General features: G+C 49.5%; 12 protein-coding genes across 12 annotated transcripts; 9 read left to right on the forward strand and 3 right to left on the reverse strand.

The window, feature by feature from the left end:
- Positions 1-284: 284 nt before the first annotated feature.
- Positions 285-2,677, forward strand: N7517_003421 (Transcription factor; the record flags this gene model as incomplete). Its single annotated transcript, XM_056721151.1, has 5 exons — positions 285-385; positions 461-1,752; positions 1,809-2,094; positions 2,149-2,182; positions 2,237-2,677. 5 exons carry the CDS (start codon positions 285-287, stop codon positions 2,675-2,677), a joined length of 2,154 nt encoding a protein of 717 aa, XP_056585286.1.
- A 192-nt stretch (positions 2,678-2,869) lies between these two features.
- On the forward strand, positions 2,870-3,754 carry N7517_003422 (SDR family NAD(P)-dependent oxidoreductase; the record flags this gene model as incomplete). The annotated part of the gene is made up of 3 exons (XM_056721152.1): positions 2,870-2,925; positions 3,003-3,433; positions 3,483-3,754. 3 exons carry the CDS (start codon positions 2,870-2,872, stop codon positions 3,752-3,754), a joined length of 759 nt encoding a protein of 252 aa, XP_056585287.1.
- A 181-nt stretch (positions 3,755-3,935) lies between these two features.
- On the reverse strand, positions 3,936-5,212 carry N7517_003423 (NAD(P)-dependent alcohol dehydrogenase; the record flags this gene model as incomplete). The annotated part of the gene is made up of 2 exons (XM_056721153.1): positions 3,936-5,108; positions 5,159-5,212. 2 exons carry the CDS (start codon positions 5,210-5,212, stop codon positions 3,936-3,938), a joined length of 1,227 nt encoding a protein of 408 aa, XP_056585288.1.
- Positions 5,213-5,823: 611 nt separating this feature from the next.
- Positions 5,824-7,146, forward strand: N7517_003424 (D-mandelate dehydrogenase-like dehydrogenase; the record flags this gene model as incomplete). Its single annotated transcript, XM_056721154.1, has 5 exons — positions 5,824-5,910; positions 6,110-6,341; positions 6,416-6,525; positions 6,577-6,858; positions 6,940-7,146. The coding sequence occupies 5 exons, from the start codon at positions 5,824-5,826 to the stop codon at positions 7,144-7,146; spliced, it is 918 nt and encodes a 305-aa protein (XP_056585289.1).
- A 338-nt stretch (positions 7,147-7,484) lies between these two features.
- Positions 7,485-8,532, forward strand: rpl17 (60S ribosomal protein uL22; the record flags this gene model as incomplete). Its single annotated transcript, XM_056721155.1, has 4 exons — positions 7,485-7,487; positions 7,655-7,868; positions 8,126-8,313; positions 8,383-8,532. The coding sequence occupies 4 exons, from the start codon at positions 7,485-7,487 to the stop codon at positions 8,530-8,532; spliced, it is 555 nt and encodes a 184-aa protein (XP_056585290.1).
- A 719-nt stretch (positions 8,533-9,251) lies between these two features.
- N7517_003426 (putative haloalkanoic acid dehalogenase) lies at positions 9,252-9,962 on the forward strand (the record flags this gene model as incomplete). The annotated part of the gene is made up of 1 exon (XM_056721156.1): positions 9,252-9,962. One exon carries the CDS (start codon positions 9,252-9,254, stop codon positions 9,960-9,962), a length of 711 nt encoding a protein of 236 aa, XP_056585291.1.
- Positions 9,963-10,359: 397 nt separating this feature from the next.
- On the forward strand, positions 10,360-11,894 carry N7517_003427 (GAT domain-containing protein; the record flags this gene model as incomplete). Its single annotated transcript, XM_056721157.1, has 5 exons — positions 10,360-10,396; positions 10,465-10,526; positions 10,576-10,632; positions 10,698-11,072; positions 11,124-11,894. The coding sequence occupies 5 exons, from the start codon at positions 10,360-10,362 to the stop codon at positions 11,892-11,894; spliced, it is 1,302 nt and encodes a 433-aa protein (XP_056585292.1).
- A 498-nt stretch (positions 11,895-12,392) lies between these two features.
- On the reverse strand, positions 12,393-13,932 carry N7517_003428 (class I SAM-dependent methyltransferase; the record flags this gene model as incomplete). The annotated part of the gene is made up of 9 exons (XM_056721158.1): positions 12,393-12,492; positions 12,554-12,982; positions 13,038-13,224; positions 13,286-13,311; positions 13,368-13,481; positions 13,530-13,571; positions 13,638-13,724; positions 13,792-13,838; positions 13,891-13,932. 9 exons carry the CDS (start codon positions 13,930-13,932, stop codon positions 12,393-12,395), a joined length of 1,074 nt encoding a protein of 357 aa, XP_056585293.1.
- Positions 13,933-14,727: 795 nt separating this feature from the next.
- N7517_003429 (NADP-dependent oxidoreductase) lies at positions 14,728-15,747 on the forward strand (the record flags this gene model as incomplete). Its single annotated transcript, XM_056721159.1, has 1 exon — positions 14,728-15,747. The coding sequence occupies one exon, from the start codon at positions 14,728-14,730 to the stop codon at positions 15,745-15,747; it is 1,020 nt and encodes a 339-aa protein (XP_056585294.1).
- Positions 15,748-17,406: 1,659 nt separating this feature from the next.
- On the reverse strand, positions 17,407-17,654 carry N7517_003430 (uncharacterized protein; the record flags this gene model as incomplete). The annotated part of the gene is made up of 2 exons (XM_056721160.1): positions 17,407-17,531; positions 17,588-17,654. The coding sequence occupies 2 exons, from the start codon at positions 17,652-17,654 to the stop codon at positions 17,407-17,409; spliced, it is 192 nt and encodes a 63-aa protein (XP_056585295.1).
- Positions 17,655-17,973: 319 nt separating this feature from the next.
- Positions 17,974-18,906, forward strand: N7517_003431 (lytic polysaccharide monooxygenase; the record flags this gene model as incomplete). Its single annotated transcript, XM_056721161.1, has 1 exon — positions 17,974-18,906. The coding sequence occupies one exon, from the start codon at positions 17,974-17,976 to the stop codon at positions 18,904-18,906; it is 933 nt and encodes a 310-aa protein (XP_056585296.1).
- A 415-nt stretch (positions 18,907-19,321) lies between these two features.
- N7517_003432 (Trans-aconitate 2-methyltransferase C-terminal) lies at positions 19,322-20,110 on the forward strand (the record flags this gene model as incomplete). The annotated part of the gene is made up of 1 exon (XM_056721162.1): positions 19,322-20,110. The coding sequence occupies one exon, from the start codon at positions 19,322-19,324 to the stop codon at positions 20,108-20,110; it is 789 nt and encodes a 262-aa protein (XP_056585297.1).
- Positions 20,111-20,208: the final 98 nt, after the last annotated feature.

A 20,208-nucleotide genomic window follows, 5' to 3' on the forward strand; every position in this document is an offset into this window, starting at 1 on the left:
TTTAAAGAGATGAAACTAATAAATAAGCGTATGAAGAGAGACATCAACTAATGTTTTACTAAATATTCAAGTTTTAATATGATTCAATTCTAAAAGGAAGAATATCCCTTTATATAGAGGCAAAAAAGTAGGCAAATCCTTTAACCCCAAAAGCCCCAAGTGTTTACCAAGGCTAGCGCATCAACCCCGTCTCCCCACAGAATGGACACGATGAGTAAGGGTCTGAGGACTTCCTTGTGGAGACACTGGACTTTGATTTTGTACTTTTCAATGTCCCTATAGCCATGGATGAAGAATCTTCGACAGAAGCCTCACGGCGCGATATCGCAAAACGCGTGTCTCGAGCTTGCTTGCATTGCAGACAGCGCAAGTCTCGATGTGATCTGTAAGTCTCCCTTGCTTTCTTTCCCCGGATCTGCAGTATGTTGTATATAGTTGGTTCCGCGCTGATCGCATGCAGAGACTCCAACGGCAACCCAGGCAAACCACCATGTCAGCGCTGCGTACGCGAAAACCGCGAATGCATACTAGGTGGCTCAAATCGTGGAGGTCGTCGAATCCGAAAGAACAAAATCAAAAACTTTACACCCGCGAATCACTCGCCAAGCAAGGATTCCGATGCATCAAGCCCAACCAACTCTGAAAACCATCGAGTGCAATCGGCGTCTTATCCTGGGCCGGTAGTCTTCTTGCCGCCTAACCCACCGGCACCAGCCTCAGCATCCGTCGAGGAAGATGATACCTCAATATCGTCTGTCCCGCGCAATCCTTCAGACGCTTGGCAATGCTTGACCGGCATCGCCACAGAAGGCACGGGGACAATCCCCGTACCCCGCAACGACCATGTTCGGTCGGAGCCAACAGCATTTCCAACGTACAATAGCCTACGCAACGGCGTTGTCCCGGACTTTAGTAATCCAACCACCGGTATCAAGGCATATAGACTCGTTCAGTCGTGCGCTCTAGACCCGGAAACGGTGTGGCAATTGATCTCCCGCTATGCGGAGAACTTCCATCAGTATCTTCCCCTCGTGCCAAGGAAATATTTTACGCGCACCGCCCTAGATGCCTTTGCCACGAATGAAAAGCACCTGCTCACAGCGGTCCTGACGATCGCCTCCAAGGATTTGGTCGATCAGCCCGAAATCCACGAGTACTGCTCGAAGTACATGCACGAGCTGATTTCCGGCATCGCTGCGGGCGCGGAGTGTGATGTTGAAGCGGTTGAAGCGCTTCTGTTACTTGCCGAGTGGGAACCACAGGGACTGCGACCTCGCATCGAGCGCGTTGGGCGTGGAGAGGAAGACCGCGCTGCGTGGATGCATGTTGGGCTTGCGTTGCGCTCGGGGTATTTCATCGGCATGGATCGCACTTCTTTCCGTGGAGATCCTTATGGTGACCAAGAGAGTGAGGCTCGTCGGCGACTGGCATGGGCGAGCTGCTACGTCTCTGATCGATTGATTTCTGTACGCATTGGACGTGCTTTCTGGTCTCGTGGCCCGGGACCCATGACTGGTCTGGTCAGTCAGGACTTTCCGTCTCTACAGCCGGTCAACGAGGGCGACGAGGACTATGCGAAGATTTTTCAGGCTATGTTGGATCTTACGCAGCTTTATGGGAATGTTCATGAGGTTTTGTATTCGGGGATGCGTACTAGTAACCAGATGATGTTGATGGGAGACTACGTTAAATATGTGGATGACTTCCGTCTGGCGATTCTGCGGTGGAAGTCACTTTGGGGGTCATTGGACTGTAAGTTGCCCTTTACTCGATTTTTTGCTTATGTGGCTGTTCTAACCTATCAATAGGCTCACCCCCTATGCGAGCAACACTGCAATTGTCCTACGAGTACTTGCGTCTGTATACCACTGCTTTTGCGTTCCAAGCTGCGATCTCGCAGTCGCTAGTCAAACCGAAAACAGACTTACAAGGCCAGCGAGAACATCTACGATCGACGTTCAAGAACGTCGCTTCGATGCAGGATTCGCGATTCATTTATGAATCCGTTGATGCAGCCAAGTCATACCTGACAATCCTTGTGGATCTGGTAGATCCTGAGAAGCATCTCCATTTCATGCCTCTCCGCTTCTACTTGTAAGTTTTCTTCCATCGCGTGTTATGTCGAGAGAAACAGCTCATGCGATTTAGATATGGCATCTACTCTGCCGTTTTCCTTTACAAGGTAAGATCCCTGTTCAATCCTCCTCTTCTACATATCTTCTGACCAATACCCTAGGCTCGTTCCTTCGGGATGATGGTCCCATCAGAAGAAGCAAAGGTCCAAGGCCTAGTCAGCCGAACTACCGAAGTTCTGAAGCAAGCAAGCGCCGGCGCCGACGACGTTGGGGCGCGCTATGCTCGCCTTCTAGAGCTTCTGTGGAAGCCCAAATCGACCTCCGCAGAGACACAGCAAAACAGTGACTTCTCACTGCAAACAGCTCTCCCGAATCCGGTCGCAGACCCAGGGTACATGCAATTCAGCCCCGCCAATGACTTCTCCTGGCTGGATTTGGAGGCCGTGGGCGATTATGTATCCGGGGACCAGATTTCAAATGGGTTGTTGGGGCTGGATGCGTTCCAGAATGGAGCCGATATGTACCAATCTGGAGAGCCACGGTCACAGTCCTGGCAACCATCTGCTTGGATGGGAGATATGAGCAGCAACCTTCTCTTTTAAAGGGGAAAATGGCTTCATGTTCATGTGACAATGTACCCCCACACCCCAATCTGACGGCAAATGATGCGGGGGTTTTTGTGCGGGGGGGACATCGGAGATATCCCCGAGGGGGTAACCGAGGGCAACACAGTTCTTTTCTGCTTTGAGTGTTTACTTCTGCACTTTATTGCATATCATACACTCTATCGCATCATGTCATTTAACGAGATCAAGGGCCGACTTGCGCTTATCACCGGTGCATCAGGAGGGTAAGCTATCCCCCAAACCCATCCATCTTACCCCAACACCGAGAATGAAGAATGAATAACTGACGTTAATTTTCTAGAATCGGTGCTGCCTGTGCACACCAGCTTGCCCAACATGGAGTTCATCTCGCCCTGACATACGCGACCAACCTGACCGCAATGAACGCCCTGGTGACCGATCTGCAGAGCAAATATGCCGATCACAAGCTCCGTATCTCAATCCACAAAGTGGATGTTGGCTCCGCTGACGACATCGAGACGATGTTCCAACAAATCGACACCGAGCACGGCCACCGACCTGATATCCTGATCTCGAACGCTGGGCACGGGAAGCGGTTTCCGCAAATCTGGGACTGCTCTCTCGAAGAGTTCGATTATACTCTCACCGTCAACCTGCGCGCTTCATTCATTCTCGTCAAGGGGGTGGTCGAGCGCATGAAGAGCCAGAATTGGGGACGTATTGTGTTTATGTCCTCGATTGCTGCGCAAGGCGGAGGAATTAATGGATGCCGTATGTAACTCTTTTTCTTTCAGGGGAATACCAATTGACTCTCTTTCAGATTACGCTGCCTCTAAAGGTGGTCTGACAGGCATGATGAAGAACCTTTCTACCCGACTGGCTGAATTCAATATCAGTGTTAACGACGTAGCACCCGCCATGATTGGTGACACCGGGATGATCCCGAACGCTGCAGCTATCCCTGAGGTAGCAGCCGGTATTCCACTCGGTCGCCTCGGGACTCCTGAGGAAACGGCCAATGTTGTGACTATGCTTGTGAAAACAGGATACATGACGGGTCAGAGCCTCTTGCTGGCTGGAGGGTTGAAATGAGCAACCCGGGAAATATTACGAAGAATAGTATACGAAGCGATTGGCCTTGCGTGCCTACAATTTATCATCATTTTGATTCGATTTTGTAAATCCTCGTTCCCCAACATATATATCCATCCTTTTGCTCTATTGTCACAATCTGGGTATTTTCAAACATTCAACATTATCACCATCACCACAATTACAGAGAACCATTAGAGCGTCGTCGGTTCTCAATAATAACCTTCACAACAGGGTTCCCCTCCTCATCAATACCCTTTCCAGCAAGTGTAAACGCCCGCTCTCCCTCCTCCAACGTAAGCCTATGCGTAACAACCTTCTCCTCAACACTCTTCATCTTTCCACTGGCCAGCAGCGCAATAGCAGCAGGGTACGCATGTCCGTCATAACGGAACACACCAATAATATCCACCTCGCGCAGCGCCGCCGCACCAACAGGCAGCGTCTGGATAGGATTGCCCATACCAATCTGCACAAGCACACCACCGGGCGCACTAGCATAGATACCAGCCTGTACACAAGCCGGCACACCAGTGCAGTCATAGACACGACTAAATCCAGGAACAACGAGTCCATCCTTGGCACCGACCGCCTCAATCAACTTAGCAGCAACCTTCTGCGCATTCTCGAGCGCATACGCAGTCTGCTCAGCATGAGGCGCATCCTTCGCAGGAGGCGGCGTATCAGCCCTAGGAATAAGAGCTGTCTTAAGACCAAGTCCCATCTCCTCCGCAATCTTCAATCTCCGCGCATCAATATCAGCAACGACAATCGCCGAGAAATTCTCACTAGCAGCCAACGCTCCGGCAAGCAGTAGACCAATCGCACCAGCACCGAAAACCAGGGCAACAGTCTCCTCCCCAGCAGCGCGGTTCTGCGCAACTTCCTCCTTGCTAGGCGGGTGTGAGCGTCGCACCGCATGCAGCGTGACAGCGAGCGGCTCGACGAGCGCACCACCTGCATCAGACACGCTGTCGGGAAGAACATGACACATATCTGCTGGGTGGTTTGTGCGTTCCATTAGCGTGCCGTCGAGGTGGGGGAAGCCTTTTGCGGAGCTGCGGAATTGCATGGCTTTGCAGATGTTGTAGCGGCCTTGTTTGCAGAGTGCACAGGTGCGACATGGGAGACCGACTTCTAGCGCGACCCGGTCGCCGACTTTGAGAGTTGAGACGGAACTGCCGGTGGCTGTTACTGTGCCGGCGGATTCGTGACCCAGACACATTGGTGACCGCACGACGAAGTCACCATTGCGGCCGTGGCTGTAGTAGTGGAGGTCTGAGCCGCAAATTCCTGTTGCTCGGATGGCGACTTGGACTTCTGATGTAGATGGGGCGGTGACGGTGCGTTGTTCCTGGTTAGGTTAGCGTTTGGGTATATAGTATGGGTTTGGGGTTTACTTACCAGGCGGAGGTCTTTGGCGCCGTGGAGAACGAGAGCGGTGGTTGTGTTTGCCATGATGTGTGTTTTGTGTAGATGTACAAGTAATTTTTCAAAAGAAAGAAAAAGGATTCAAGTAAGTAAAATAACGAAACCCGACTTTCTTCGGCCTTTGGAGTCAACTCCCGTTCCCCTCAAAGGCCAAACACCCCACTTGGTCGTGGGGGACTTGGGCCGGAGGTGCTCCGCTGTCGGTTATTGGATGAAAAGGGGAGATTTCAATACCCGACGTGGGGGAAGATTTTTTGCATTATTTGAATGTTAAGAGGTTAAGAAGTAAAGAAATAATAAGATAAATGAAGTTGAGTATAGATACTAGTAGATAAACGTAGAAATGGATGTATTAGTATGGAATATAAAGGTTGGTATATATATACATGCGATCTATATCTTACATCTAAGACAACGTCGGAGGAGCCCCCGTCATGACATGGGGGTACGTTAGCGGGGATCTCGGAATCTCCAATCTTTTGTTTTCCTGGAATCTTGTAATTTCTGCTTTCTTTTCATTCTCAAATCTTTTGAATTGCTTCATTCCCTTCGTCTTGTCTTGATTTACTATAGAAAGAACATTGCAAATGTGAGCAACCCCACTGACATCATCTGGCGCATCTAACATTCGCAGAAACATGGCCACACAATCAGCTCTCCTCATTGGAGAGATCACCCACGCGCGCAAGGAATGGGAGAGCATCTCCTCTCTTTTGACATTGAAGGTGAGCGATTCCTATTGCGCTGCGATCGAATCCCGCTAAAGCAAAATCAGGAATTCCCCAGCGGAACCAGAGAAGAGTTCATTGCGAACTGCAAGGCTGGGGAGTATGACGATGTAGTCGCGCTTTACCGATCCAACAACTCCACCAAGGTAGACATCGTGACTCCTTCACTTTGAGTTATCATACTTACAGCGCATAGTACACCGGTCCTTTCAATGCAGAGATGCTCGAAGTCCTGCCTAAAACTCTCAAGTACATCTGTCACAACGGCGCGGGATACGACAACATTGACGTCGCCGCCTGCACGGAGAAGAACATCGCTGTGTCCAGCACCCCGGTCGCTGTCAACGATGCGACAGCTGACGTGGGCATTTTCCTGATGATCGGCGCTCTGCGTCAGGCTCATGTGCCTATCACTGCTCTCCGCGAAGGTAAGTGGCTCTAAATTAGAGCAGCTTAATGTCCCCTCGGTAGCCAGTAACTGACCATGATACCATGACAACAGGAAAGTGGCAAGGCCCAATCACCGCAGGAGGAAAGGAGTACAGAACCACCCTGGGCCATGACCCCAAGGGCAAGGTCCTCGGAATTCTGGGCATGGGAGGCATCGGACGGGTATGTAACACAGTGGTAGTACAACACCTGACCTCAGCTAACCATGAGCAGGAAATGGCAATCCGCGCCAAAGCCTTCGGAATGAAGATTCAGTACCACAACCGGACCCGTCTATCAGCCGACCTCGAAGTCGGCGCGACATACGTCTCGTTTGACGAGTTGCTCGCCAATTCCGACGTGCTCAGCTTGAACTTGGGCTTGAACGCATCCACCCGCCACATCATTGGTGCGACCGAGTTCACCAAGATGAAGGATGGCGTGGTGATTGTTAACACGGCGCGTGGTGCGCTAATTGATGAGAAGGCGCTGGTCGCGGCACTTGACTCTGGCAAGGTATGTACTGCGCATTAAACTTGAACATTCCTTCCATGATGGATATGCGAACAATCCGGCTGACTGGTGGTTGTTCTATAGGTGCGCTCTGCTGGTTTGGATGTGTATGAGTGTGAGCCGCAAATTGAGCCCGGTCTTGTCAGCAACCCTAATGTTATGTTGACGCCGCATATTGGTACTGGAACTTATGAGACCCAGAAGGAAATGGAGATTCTGGTGTTGGATAACCTGCGGTTGGCTGTTCAGAAGGGTGAGCTTATTACACAGGTGCCAGAGCAGAAGAAATAGATATAGATATATAAAGAATAAAATTTGTTGCGTGCAATCATCAATTATCAAGTAATAACTAGTTATAGCTTCGAAAGGAAGTGTTTGCCTTGGTTGTGACTTTAACTTCCAAGGTTGACACCTGATATGTGGGGCAGAAACCAGATGACTAAGGTCTGACATAACTCAAAGGCGGATTCCACCCAAACCGGCTAGCGTTAGGGCTCGCTTAGGGCCAGAGCGCCAAGAGCGAAAAAACCGCACCAAAGCTAGTGGCTCAAGCGAGCGCCGGACGACGACGAAAAGCGACAACAACTCATCACCGAGGACCATCACACCCCCTCGCCAACTCCTTCAAGATGGTGAGTGCTGCATGCCCCTGTCATCGATAATGACCATTCGGAATCCCATTCTCTACGAAATGCCACCCGTGTGATACATATTCAATGTCCGATCGCCGGGTCGACTTTCGCTGCCAACACCAACATCCAACGACGATCCCATTGCTAACGAGCGATGCTTTTAACAGGTCCGTTACGCCGCCCAGGAGATCTCGCAGGAAAAGAGCGCCCGCGCGTGCGGCTCTTACCTGCGTGTCAGCTTCAAGAACACCCGTGAGACTGCTCAGGCCGTCAACGGAATGAAGCTGTCCAAGGCTCTTTCTTTCCTCGAGAACGTCACCACCAAGACCATGGCCGTTCCCATGCGCCGTTACGCTGGCTCCACCGGTCGCACCGCTCAGGGTGAGTCGCCCTTTTTTCCTTTTTTTTTGAAGCAAATTTCGGATCGATTGGATTGAAGTTTTGAATGGATTGTGGGGAGGACGAACAGCATCGCCAATTATACGACAGCCACTGAGATATGCAATGGAATGACGAGGAAAACATGAATTGAACGCGAGGATGGATTTCTTGGCTTATTGGCGATGCTGTGGATTCTACGATCTGGATGAAAATTTGTGAACGGAGTCGAACATCGACTGACAATTTTTGGTTTCTAGGCAAGCAGTTCGGTGTCTCCAAGGCCCGCTGGCCCGTCAAGTCCGCTGAGCACATCATTGATCTGCTCAAGAACGCTGAGGCCAACGCCGATGGCAAGGGTCTCGACACCGCCAACTTGATCATCAAGCGCATCCAGGTCAACCAGGCCCCCAAGGGTCGCCGCCGCACTTACCGTGCTCACGGTCGTGTACGTTTTTCCTAAGATTTTACGGATGAGTTTGTATTTGCAAGAAATGCTGACTTTTTTTCTTTCCAGATCAACCCCTACATGACCAACCCCTGCCACATCGAGCTCATCCTCACCGAGGCCAACGAGCAGGTCCAGAAGGCTACCACCGACAAGGCGGTCCGTCTCTCTTCCCGCCAGCGTGGTATCCAGATCCGCCGTGCTCTCATTGAGGCATAAACGGATCGCCATAAGAAGGTGTGAGGGGACGTGTGGTTACGCAATGTGAAAAGATTTTTGCGGTGGACGGGAAGGATCGGAGTTCTTTGCATCAGCTGTGTATGTTGGAACGGAATCGATACCGGATCATACAAGATTTTAAGGTCATGGCGCCAACACTCGGAGGAGAACCCAATAAAAAGTTTAAACGATATGGCCCAGGGTGATGGGAATAGGATTCTGTACTTCCCGATCCAATCATGATACAAACGTGGTTCTTTCTCCGTGACTCTATCGAGTGTTTTTCTCTTTTGATAGAGAGTGTTTTCGGTTTCTTGTCTAGCTGCACTCCTCTGTCGAGGCTCCGATCTTTCGGTCATATAATATGATCTCATTTTTTCTGTTTTAAATGCGTCCGATTGTAGCGATGACTTGATGACTCGATACCTCAATATCAAGGTTGGACTACGGGCTAACCTCTCATGTTGTATGCATTTTATATGAGGGTATTATTTCAAGATTGGGAATGGAATCACAAGAAAATCCTGCCTATACTACTTCTGGTCCCCGACAATCCTTATCTAGGAACTTCCACCATAAGACATGCCAAGGGGAACATCCACATATAGCCAGGGATCTACAATGCGGGGGTATAAGTAGTCCGGATCAGAATACACTTTCGAGATTCCTTCATCCCAATCTACTCCCTCGATATATATATATTCACCAGATAATCTAAAATGACCAACCTCTCAGACTACCGGCTCCTCTGCTTCGATGTCTACGGCACTCTAATAGACTGGGAAAGCGGCATCATCACCGCACTAGGACCAATCCTCTCAAACAGCACCACCCATTTCACCCGTGAATACCTCCTAGAAACCTACCACGACCTCGAAAGCACCCAGCAAATCGCAACCCCGGACCTTCCATACTCAGACCTGCTATCGGCAATCCACCCCACCCTCGCCGCGCGTCTAGGCCTTGACCCGCCAACCGAAGAGGAAAGCCGCCAATTCGGCAACTCCGTTGGAATCTGGCCTGCCTTCCCAGACACCGTTGATGCCCTGCGCCGACTATCAAAGCACTACAAGCTAGTGGTGCTGTCGAACGTGGACCGGGCTTCATTCGCCAAGTCCAATGCCAGTAGCTTGCAGGGCGTGTCGTTTGATATGATTCTTACCGCGCAGGATATTGGCAGTTATAAGCCTGATCCACGCAACTTTGGATACATGTTGAGTGCCGTGAAGCGCGAGTTTGGGGTTGAGCCTGGACAGGTTCTACAGACGGCACAGAGTCAGTTTCATGATCATCAACCTGCGAAGAAGGTTGGCATTAAGTCGATTTGGATTGAGAGGCCTGGGGCTTTGATGGGGAATCGGGGGGATTTGATCTTTGATTGGCGGTTTGAGACTTTGGGGGAGATGGCAGATGCTGTTGAAGCAGAGTAGAGGGGTATGGGTTTGATATCCAAATCTTGGAAAATGTGAGGACAATGTGAAGTACTTGGTACTTCTAAATATATGTTGAATGCACCTTGAAATGAGGTACTGTCTACCCCACGTGGCTGAGTCAGGAATCAAAACATCCCTGGATCTTGTTGCCTGGATGGCCTCGTCTTGGCAATGCAGAACACCTGGCTGCGTGCGTGGAATGTGGCTTTGACCGCTGGGGATATTGACCTTATATATCGTCCTGGTTTCTCGACCCCTTAGCGAGGGCGCTTATTGTTAGTTCCCTGCAGTGCTAGTTCTAGGCCGGCAGTTGGCCCCCGGCTAGAATTATTCTTTGACAATTTGAACTATTTTTCCCTCTTTCCCCTGAAAAATAACAGACTGTGCGATCACCATGAAGCGCTTCTTGGGATCTCTGAGCAGGCGCTCAAGTTAGTGTCTCACCGTTTCCACGTCTCCCCCGGGGCCCGCAACCTCGCTGACTTGTAGCTGAACATAGGCTCCAGCGACAGTATCGAACACCGCGAAGACTCACCAGAAGCTATTGTCCTGAAAGAATTGGTTTGTGCTAGCTCTGGAGAGATTGAACTAGACACACTGACACCTTCAGACTGCCTTCTGCGAATCGAATACAAATACAAATGCGAATGCTTCTTCGCGCGACGCGGTATGTGCCTCGGAGATGACAGGAACCCCCCTTTCAAGACTGACAATGCATTTGCACCACTCTAGCAAGGAAATGAATTCGTCCACCTCCCCAAAATCGTCGAAAGTGCCGAGTCGAGCCCCAATGCCGCTAAACAAGCGGCTCTGCGCATTCGCAAGTATCTCGCAGATCCCGCCGCCACCCCGAACCAGACCCAATACAATGCGATCATGCTCATGCGCATCCTGGTCGATAACCCAGGTCACACCTTTACCCGCAACTTCGATGCCAAATTCGTGACGACCATTAAAGAGCTGTTGCGCACAGGACGCGACTGGCATGTGCAGAGCTATCTCCGCCAGTATCTGGATCTCCTCGAGCAACAGCGCTCATGGGACGAAGATCTCAAACCGCTGCTGCAGATGTGGTCGAAGGAAAAGATCAAGGCTTTCCGCGGTTTGGTGAGCATATGATATCTTTGCGCGCCTACCGTCCAAGACTAACCTAGCCAGATCGACCCTTTCCCAATGAATACCATCGTCCCACCGCAAGTCCCGCCCAGGCATCACCAACAGCAACCATATAGCCAGTCCCGCGCGCCGGCAAATACCCTCCCCAACCCGGTAGAACTAGCTGCGCGCATCGAGGAGGCACGCAATTCGGCAAAGCTGCTAACGCAGTTCGTCCAGTCCACGCCGCCAGCAGAGCTGGAAAACAACGATCTCATCAAAGAGTTTATTGACCGCTGCAGGTCCGGGACACGTTGTATTCAAGGATTTATTCACTCGACAAACCCGGCTCCGGATGAGGACACTCTGTTGACGCTCATCGAGACGAACGACGAAATCTCCGTGGCACTGTCGCAGCAGCAGCGTGCCATGCTGAAGGCACGCAAGATCAGAGGATCTTCGTCGCCGAGCTCGTCTAATTTGAATAGCCCCTCGCCGACATCACCGCCTGTCGCACCAGCCGTTACGAATGTTTCTCCCCCCGCCGGGGCGCCAGTTCGGACTGCAACACGCAGCCCCGAGTCCCCTGCTCCTGTCCCGTCACAGCTGCCTTCGACGACCGTGACTGGTAGCCGCGTGCCGGCTTCTAACCCTGCACCGGGATCTGCGACTGCGAGCCGATATGAATACAACGCTGAGGAATTCCAGGTGCGGAATCCTTTTGCTGATGACTATGCTACAAATGACGCGGATCAGGAGAGACACCGGGGAAATGGTGATCCGCAGCCCCCTAGTGATCGCGTGCGCTTCCAGCCCACTGAGCAGGAGCGCTAGGGTCATGCGGGATCAATCTTACGTTTCTTTTTATTTATAGTCTAGCGCTTGGTCGTTCTTTTCTTTTGCTTGGTTATATCAAACCCTGCTTGCGGTTTTGTCTATTGTTGCAAGCGCATAGCTTTTGCCTTTTTCTTTTGCCTCTCTTTTGGTTCTCTTTCCCTGTCTCTTACCTTCCATGATACCTCACACCTCGCTACTGCACACATATGATTAGTCTTTTACTGCCAACGTCTTTAGCAGCATCTTTGAAATACAGGAGAGTAAGTCAAGCGAAAGATTGAATGCATTGGTAGAAAGTCATAAACAGCTCGAAAGAGTGCAAAAAAGCACAAGGTTCCAATCCAACGCTTGGATACCAAAATAAACCGCCAAATATCAGACATCCTACAAGATGCAAATGCCCGCGAAATAAAACCTCCTTCATATCTTCGTTGACCTGGAAAATAGGGGATAATCGAGCCATATCCTGACAATCGGAACTGAAGTATACCACCTTCAATCCTCAATCTTGATAGTAACCTTCTCATTAGTTGCCTGAGCCTGATCTCTCGCTGCGATCTCCTCAGGGAAAGGCTTCCTCGCCCACACACGTCTCCTGTATAAAAGATCAGCCCAATCCACACACTTGGGCAAAGAAAAAAAAAGGAAAAACTCACGCGCGCTCATAAATATGATAGCGAGGATTCTTAAGCTCATTCCTCAGCTTCGCAACATAAACAATAACCTCCTCTTGCGTCCAAGGCTCCGGAGCCCCGAATTTACAAAGCAACCACATAGCCCAGCCCTCCATCCCAGACATCCAATGATGGTAGTTAACAGTGCCAGCCTCTTTATATTTCTGATCACGCGCCCACGGCCCGAGGGGCCACTTGTATTCTTTTTCACAGATATCCACGAACCCGGCCTTGCGGAAGGCGTCTTGCATCATATCGATTGTTCCAAGCGGGCGGCCCGCACGCTCGCCGCATGCCGACAGCGCTGGTCCCCAGCTGCGGAGGATGTTGTCTTCTGGTAGACTGTCGTCATCGCATTCGACGTAGGGGCTTGCTTCTAGTTGTTCGATCCAGCCGCCTGGGCGGATGTTGCTGTGGTTCTGGGTTAGATGGATGGGCCAAGGGTGGGGTGGATGGGATGGTTTACTCGTAGCATTGCTGGTAGAGACGGTCCCATTCTTTGTAGTCGAAGGCTCCGATCATAATGCGCATGTGGATTAGGTCTTGGGGTTCGTTCCAGGTCCATTCTTCGGCGATGTTGTCGACTTCGAGGATGCAGTTTGGGGGGACCCATGTTACTGGTGGTGGGAAGAGGTCGACTCCGCGGACGCTGGCTGGGGGTTGGTTAATATGTTGATCTGCTATGGGTGAATTGCGTCCGGATTCTGGACTCACCTTCTGGGAACATGTCGGCTACGTCGCTAGAACAGGGTGAGTGGTGATCCTTTGCGAACATATGTGTTTTTCTTTTACATACATGGCCCAGTTACCCAGACCTGTTCCGAGATCGAGAATATGTTTGGGATTTTCAACAGGCGCCCGGAAAAGGGGGTTGTCGTGGTCTGAGTCCATAACGAGGGCTACCAAGTGGCTGCAATAGTTAGTTAGTTGAAAAGATCATATATAAGAGGATGCATACCCAGCTTCGTATGTCTCGAACTGCTTTTCATCCGATGGAATTCTGATAGGTAGTAAGCAGGTAATACCTTTCCAAGGTTGATTCAAAAAATCAGAAATTCATGCGTACAGGTATTCTTTGTGGCTCAATGTTTGATACCGTCGGCCATTCTCCTCTAGCCCCCGATAAAGCGAGGAGCCGATCGACGTGGTTTCCCTGAGATTGTGTGAGAGATGTTATTCATGAAAGATATAGTTCATATAGACAGGGAGATAATATTTACGATTGCCAATCATCGCCGTAAACAGTTGTGAGATGGGTCGTTGGATCCTAATCCTTAGAAAAATAGAACAGAAATAAAATACAATAAAAGTAGACATACCACGGCGATTTTATCTTCTGGCTCAGTATGTATTTTATCCATTGTAGAAGTTCAGATTTCCATAGAAAAAAGCAAAGTGGAAGATCAGAGAGGTGAGAATCGGCACAAAGATAGAGAGCTATCAGGCCGCATGGTCCCCGCTCTGACATCTTAGGCGTCATGTTAACGGCCATATTAGGAAGTCCATTGTAGAGAGACTCCTATAGGCTTGAGAGGTGGACATTTGATATGTGGGCTTGTGGGGTGGAAACATGTCCCAGCCGCTATGAGCCCTCGGATTGGACATCGGGTTCGAAGTTGCATGTGAATTAGCAAAAGTACGATTATCTACCAATAAGAACTGCCTTATGAAGTCTATTCTTCACGGAAATTCTGCAGAAATAGGCCAAAACTCACTCCACTTCCTGAAAGGATAGAATCACGAATATCAAAAGCTTATTGAACTGAACTTTTCAGTCTAAAAAGTCGTATTACCCATCTTATAGATTTAATTGATGTCTAGATGGTGATAGACTTCCCAGATATTGCATCACATCCCGCTTGGGTGCTGGTCTATGATATAATTTCCGACACGAGAAATACGAGGCTTGCATTATGTTCTGCCTGAAAGCAAATTTACATAAGTACATTCCTTTAGTATATTGCCTAAGTACATTGCCTAAGTACATTGCCTAAGTACTTCCATATACTCCGGAGCTTATGCGGGGAAATAGGCTATCAAATAGGCTAGGCCGGGAACCCGGATGACGTCTCGACACTTGAACTATATAACCCACACCATCAACACATTCCTTCTAAACCATTGCAAACAACATTTTATATCTACAAATTCCAAACATGTCAAACCTTCCTCTCAAAATGCGCAGCGTCATCCAACCAACCGCCTCCTCCAAAACCCTCACCCTAACAAACACCCATCTCCCAACCCCAAACCACACACAGGGAGAGCACCTAATCCAAATAAAAGCCTGCAGTCCCTGTGCCGGCGAGTTACTCTGGCCAGCGAATTTCCCCCCGCTCACACCGCGCACTCTAATCCCATGCCCGGACATGGCGGGAATCGTCATCTCAGCGCCGGAAGACTCGCCCTTCCAGCCAGGCGATGAAGTATACGCGCGCACAAACTATGTCCGACCAGCAAATGCGCGCGACTATTCCATCGCCGTTACGGATGAGTTGGCGCACAAACCGCAGGGTTTAAGCTGGGTCCAGGCTGCTGCGGTTCCTGTCTCCGCCGAGACGGCTTGGCAGGTTCTTTTTATTCATGCGCTTGCTAGGGGAAATGAGGAAGAGATTGAGATGGAGGCAGCTAAACTTGCTTGGACTGGGAAGAGAGTTCTTGTTACTGGTGCTTCTGGTGGTGTGGGTATTTGGCTTGTGCAGTTGGCCACTTTGCTTGGTGCGGAGGTGGTGGCGACATGTGGTTCCCGGAATGTGGAGCTTGTGAGGTCGCTTGGGGCGAAGGAAGTCCTTGATTATCGGGTTATAGATTTGAAGGAATGGGCTACGCAGTCGCCTTCAAATAAGGTGGATGCTGTTGTTGATTGTGTTGGGGGAAAGGCTCTTGAAGATGCGTGGTGGACTGTTAAGGATGGTGGTGTTGTGCTGAGTATCTACCAGCCACCTTTGCAGGCTTGCCCGGATGGCTTTAAGGGTGAAAGTGTGAAAGACGTGTTCTTTGTTATGCAGCCCGTGAGGAGGCAGTTAGAGGAGGTTTCGAAGTTGATTGAGAAGGGGGTGTGTCGGGGGCTGGTGGATAGTGTCTGGCCTCTTGAGCAGTATGAAGAGGCATTCAAGAGATTGGATGGAAGGCATGCGAAGGGAAAGATTGTCTTTGATCTGTCACTGAATCATTAACACTGTTTCTCCAGCAGTATCTCCACTGTTGCAATACACGAGATTTGAGAGATAGAGCATCACAGTCATTTCTGGAGGCCTGATCCTAGTGGGGAGTATACGTTAAAATGTTAATTGCTATTTCATTCTCCATTGAGTCATATATAGAATAGAAGACCTCATAAGCAAGAGACGATTATGCGTAGACTCTAGAAAGCAGACACTATAAAATACTTGATCCAAGCGCTTTCATGGTTGCCAGTTTCGGCAAGCGGATACCAATAGATTCGAGCTTTATCGCCATCGGTTGATCCTCAGCGCATCATTTAGTACAATATTTTGAGCTGTTGCTCCTTTGATTTGTAATTCTTGCATGTCAAGAATCTTGAACTCCTACGGAATCGAGTTTAGTCTCGATGCAGTTTGACACCTTCGTCAACCTCTTTCTGCATACAACTCGCATTAAGTTGTATCGAAGGATGCAATTTCAATTCGGGCTACCTGCTTAGTATAGTACTTACTGTACAGTTCAACAATTTTGTAACAGCACTCGAGTCTCTCAACAGCCATGCGATATGACGACCTGCCTCTAACTCCTTTCGTCCCTCGTCAAATTCAATGGTATACCCGTGGGCCTTAATACAAGTGGGCAATGCCCACTATAGGCTTTGGATGCTGCAGCACCAAGTCTTGGCAGCACTATCTGGTGTACTGCATAAATAATGTAAACACTAAAAACGTTGCATAAGTTATGTAAAAATGCCTTAGAGTGTTTCCAATATAGAGAACATATAGTTAGTGAGAATAATCATAAAGTTATCATTCTTTATAATTTTTTTCGTCCGCTTTGGATACAGGCATTCATCCTCATCTCTCCGACACTGCCTTTCTCTATAGGGGTGCTGGCTATTTATCCTAAGGTAGAATGCCATCCGAATCATCCTCTTCGTTATCACAAATTGGGTCAGGGGTATACTTAGGAAGTTGTGCCTCTGCTCCCTGACTATTAGTGCAGGATGACTATGCTATTTGATTTTACTGTGAAACTCTTGATAAGCGGAATCAAGAAAATACATTTGAAAAGGAAATCTGAGACTGCTAAAAGATCTACTAGAAAATCAACTAAGGACATGTCACAAGGCCGCATAAGCTTCTACTCTTGTGTATCTTAAGCCAAGAAAGAGTATAGAAAATATCCGTGCTGGGCTCCGAATCCACGTGGCTAAGCTAGTTCAGATAATTATGCAGAGGCTCTCGTATTTAGGCCAAATGGGAATCATAGAACTTGTGATCTTATACGTCTATATGACAATGCATCCTGATAACTACTAATAGTGAATTTATTTTCGGTAATCTTAATAATTCATACAACACAGCTTGATGACTACTAGGTTTACATGTCTCTAGTTGGTCACTGGATCTATTTAACTATTAGTACAGGATTATGTTCATTATTTTATTTGACTTTATTGTGAAACGAATACCTTGATAGGTGGAATCAAGAAGTACCTAGTCAGTTTCATAAGATTTAGTGTGATTTTCAAACCGAGTGGACCTAAAAGGATAATAATCCTGGAATAGAATTGGATAAACGTCCAAGTACCACTGCCAAGTCAAGTTTATTCTACGATCTCCACTTCCTTAATCAAAGTAAAGTGATAAAATGTCCTGTCTCACCTGTCAGCCCCTTGGCAGGTCCCAATCTACGTGAAACTCGGCGGATCCCTGTTCGGCGCGTGGAGCAAGGCTTGGCAACCATAGCCTCAGGAACGTCGGGCTTGTCTCGGGAGAGAAGACCATCCGGCCTGGTTCAATATGCATCGGAGGGCCATATTGTCCCGAAGATCCGACCTAGACTTACCGCCAGTCTCAGCAGTCGCTTCCTGGTGGAGCGCTGTCCCTTGGGCATATCCAATTTGTTTCAGCATGTTACGTGGAGTCGATATTACGCGCTGTTTGATATGTCTCTGATAACTGTCAATCTAGTGTTTGCGGTTGATTAATGGCGCATAAAGCTCAGCTAGAGCTTCTTTTGAATATGCCTACCTACTATATAAGCAGCGACATGCCGGCGCGACACAAGACCAAGTGAGCATGCTGGTCAGTCTTTTTTGAATTTTCATTCACATTCACATTCGTTTCCTCCGGTTTGAGACCGTGCAGACTTTCATTCAAGTATACATTCATTTCTCGGTCCGGTTTACCGATTATTTCCATTCACTGCCCCGACATCCCAACTCGCCAAACATGAAGTATTTCACCCCCGCTCTGGCTTTCGCCAGCATTATCTCCTTGGTCAACGGCCATGGCTTCGTCAGCAGCCCCAATGCCCGACAGCCCGGCACCGCAATGGAAGCCGCCTGTGGCAAGCAAGTCGTCTCTAACCAAGGGTCTGACAAGTACGGCAACATCCAAGGCGAGCTGCAAGTTGCCTCCGGCCAGAATGACTACGAAGCCGCCGCGTGCGATATCTGGCTTTGCAAGGGCTACAAATTTGCCGACAACAAGGACAATGTCTACTCGTACAAGGCAGGACAGAAAGTCGACTTCACCGTCGACATCCGCGCCCCGCACACCGGTATCGCCAATGTCTCTGTCGTCGACACTTCTTCCAACACTGTTATCGGTGCTCCCCTGATCTCCTGGTCTGTCTATGCATCCGTCGCCACTGGCGTCAAAGCCGATGAGACCAGCTTCAGTATCACTATGCCTGATGATCTCGAAGACCGGTGTGTCACCGCCGGTGACTGTGTGCTGCAGTGGTACTGGTACGCTCAGTCAATTGATCAGACCTACGAGTCGTGTATCGACTTCACTCTCGGTGGATCTGGCTCCGGTGGTGTCTCAGCTCCGGCTCCGTCGGTGAAGGCCTCGTCGATCGACAGCTCTACGGAGGCTGCTACAATTGCTACTGCTACTACGTCGGCCACAACTGTCGCTGAGCCCACCACCACGGCTGCTGTTAAACCTACCACTACCACTGTTGCTGTTCAGCCTACTACTTTTGCCACCACTGCCCGTCAATCGACTACTTCTGCCGAGGTGCCAGTCGCTACCACCGCCGCAGCTAACCCCGGTGCTACCAATGCTGCCGGTGCTGCCTTACCTTTCCCCGCCGATAGCGCTGCGGATGTCCTGGCCTGGATCCAGGCCATGTTCGGCAACTTGGCAGGTAACTAAATGCGGAAGGGCGCAAATAATGGCCCACTAAAAAGTGGGCCACGTAATGTCGGAAGCACATCGTGTTCAATTTTGGACCTGCCTGTATCTACTGTGTTAGCTAGTAGCTAGATATAGCGGTAATTAAATGTCAGATTTACCATGCTTTCTTCGTCGTCGTGGATTCCAATGCAACGCTGTTAATAGCGATATCGGAGAGATCGCCGAATATCCGATGTCGCCACTTCCTCGATTTACAAGGTTCATTCAACATTAGGATATTAATATAAAAACAAGTATTCCTTATACAACCAAACATCTTCTAATATTTCAAATCATACGAAGAATGTACTGTCGTCTAAACCCCACAGCAACCAGACTATTCAACCACTCCCCGAGAATCCCAAGACCAGCCTACAGACACTTCACCACAACAATGTCTCAACAAAGCAAAGACTGGAGCGCAAGCCAATACCTCAAATTCGAAAATGAACGCACCCAGCCCGCGCGCGATCTCCTCTCGCACGTGCCCCTAACAGCCCCAAAGAGAATAATCGACCTAGGCTGCGGCCCAGCCAACTCTACAACAATTTTGGCAAACCAGTACCCATCAGCAACAATAACAGGTCTAGACTCATCGCCCGACATGATCGAGCGTGCAAAGAAAGTTCTCCCAGACCGGGAATTCCACGTCACAGACCTAAATACCTACATGCCAGACCCAGCCAAGCCAGTCGACCTCTTCTTCTCGAATGCGGTGTTCCAGTGGCTGAAAGCCGATGACCGTATCGCGGTTATTAAGCGGCTCTTGCAGCCACAGCAAAAGGGCGCTGTTTTTGCCCTCCAGGTCCCGCATAATCTGAACGAGCCTTCGCATTTGCTGATGGACGAGACTGCTGCTGACGGCCCGTGGGCGGGGAAAATCGCTGGCGCGCAGAGAGATGGGTTCCAGTCGCCGCAGGAGCTTTATGATCTGGTTAAGCCGTTTTGTAGTCAGGTTTCTGTTTTTGAGACGAGTTATTATCATTCGCTTGAGAGTCATGAGGCTGTTATTGAGTGGGTGAAGGGGACCGGGCTGAGGCCGTTTTTGGATCCGTTGGAGGATGGCGAGAAGGAGGCTTTCTTGAAGGGTTATCTGAGGCGCTTGCAGGCTGCTTATCCTGTTTCTGTTGATGGACGGGTGTTGTTGAAGTATCCGCGATTGTTCATGGTTGCTGTGAAATGATTTGGCTGGACGATAGTTCTTGGTTTGTCTTTGATGGAGGTCTACTTCTGTACGTATATATAGCATTGGATACATTCTATTTTCGTGTTACAGAGTAC

The sequence above is a fragment of the Penicillium concentricum genome, assembly GCF_028827145.1.
Source record: "Penicillium concentricum strain IBT 3081 chromosome Unknown utg000001l_segment0_segment0, whole genome shotgun sequence".
Taxonomy (NCBI): Eukaryota; Fungi; Ascomycota; class Eurotiomycetes; order Eurotiales; family Aspergillaceae; genus Penicillium; species Penicillium concentricum.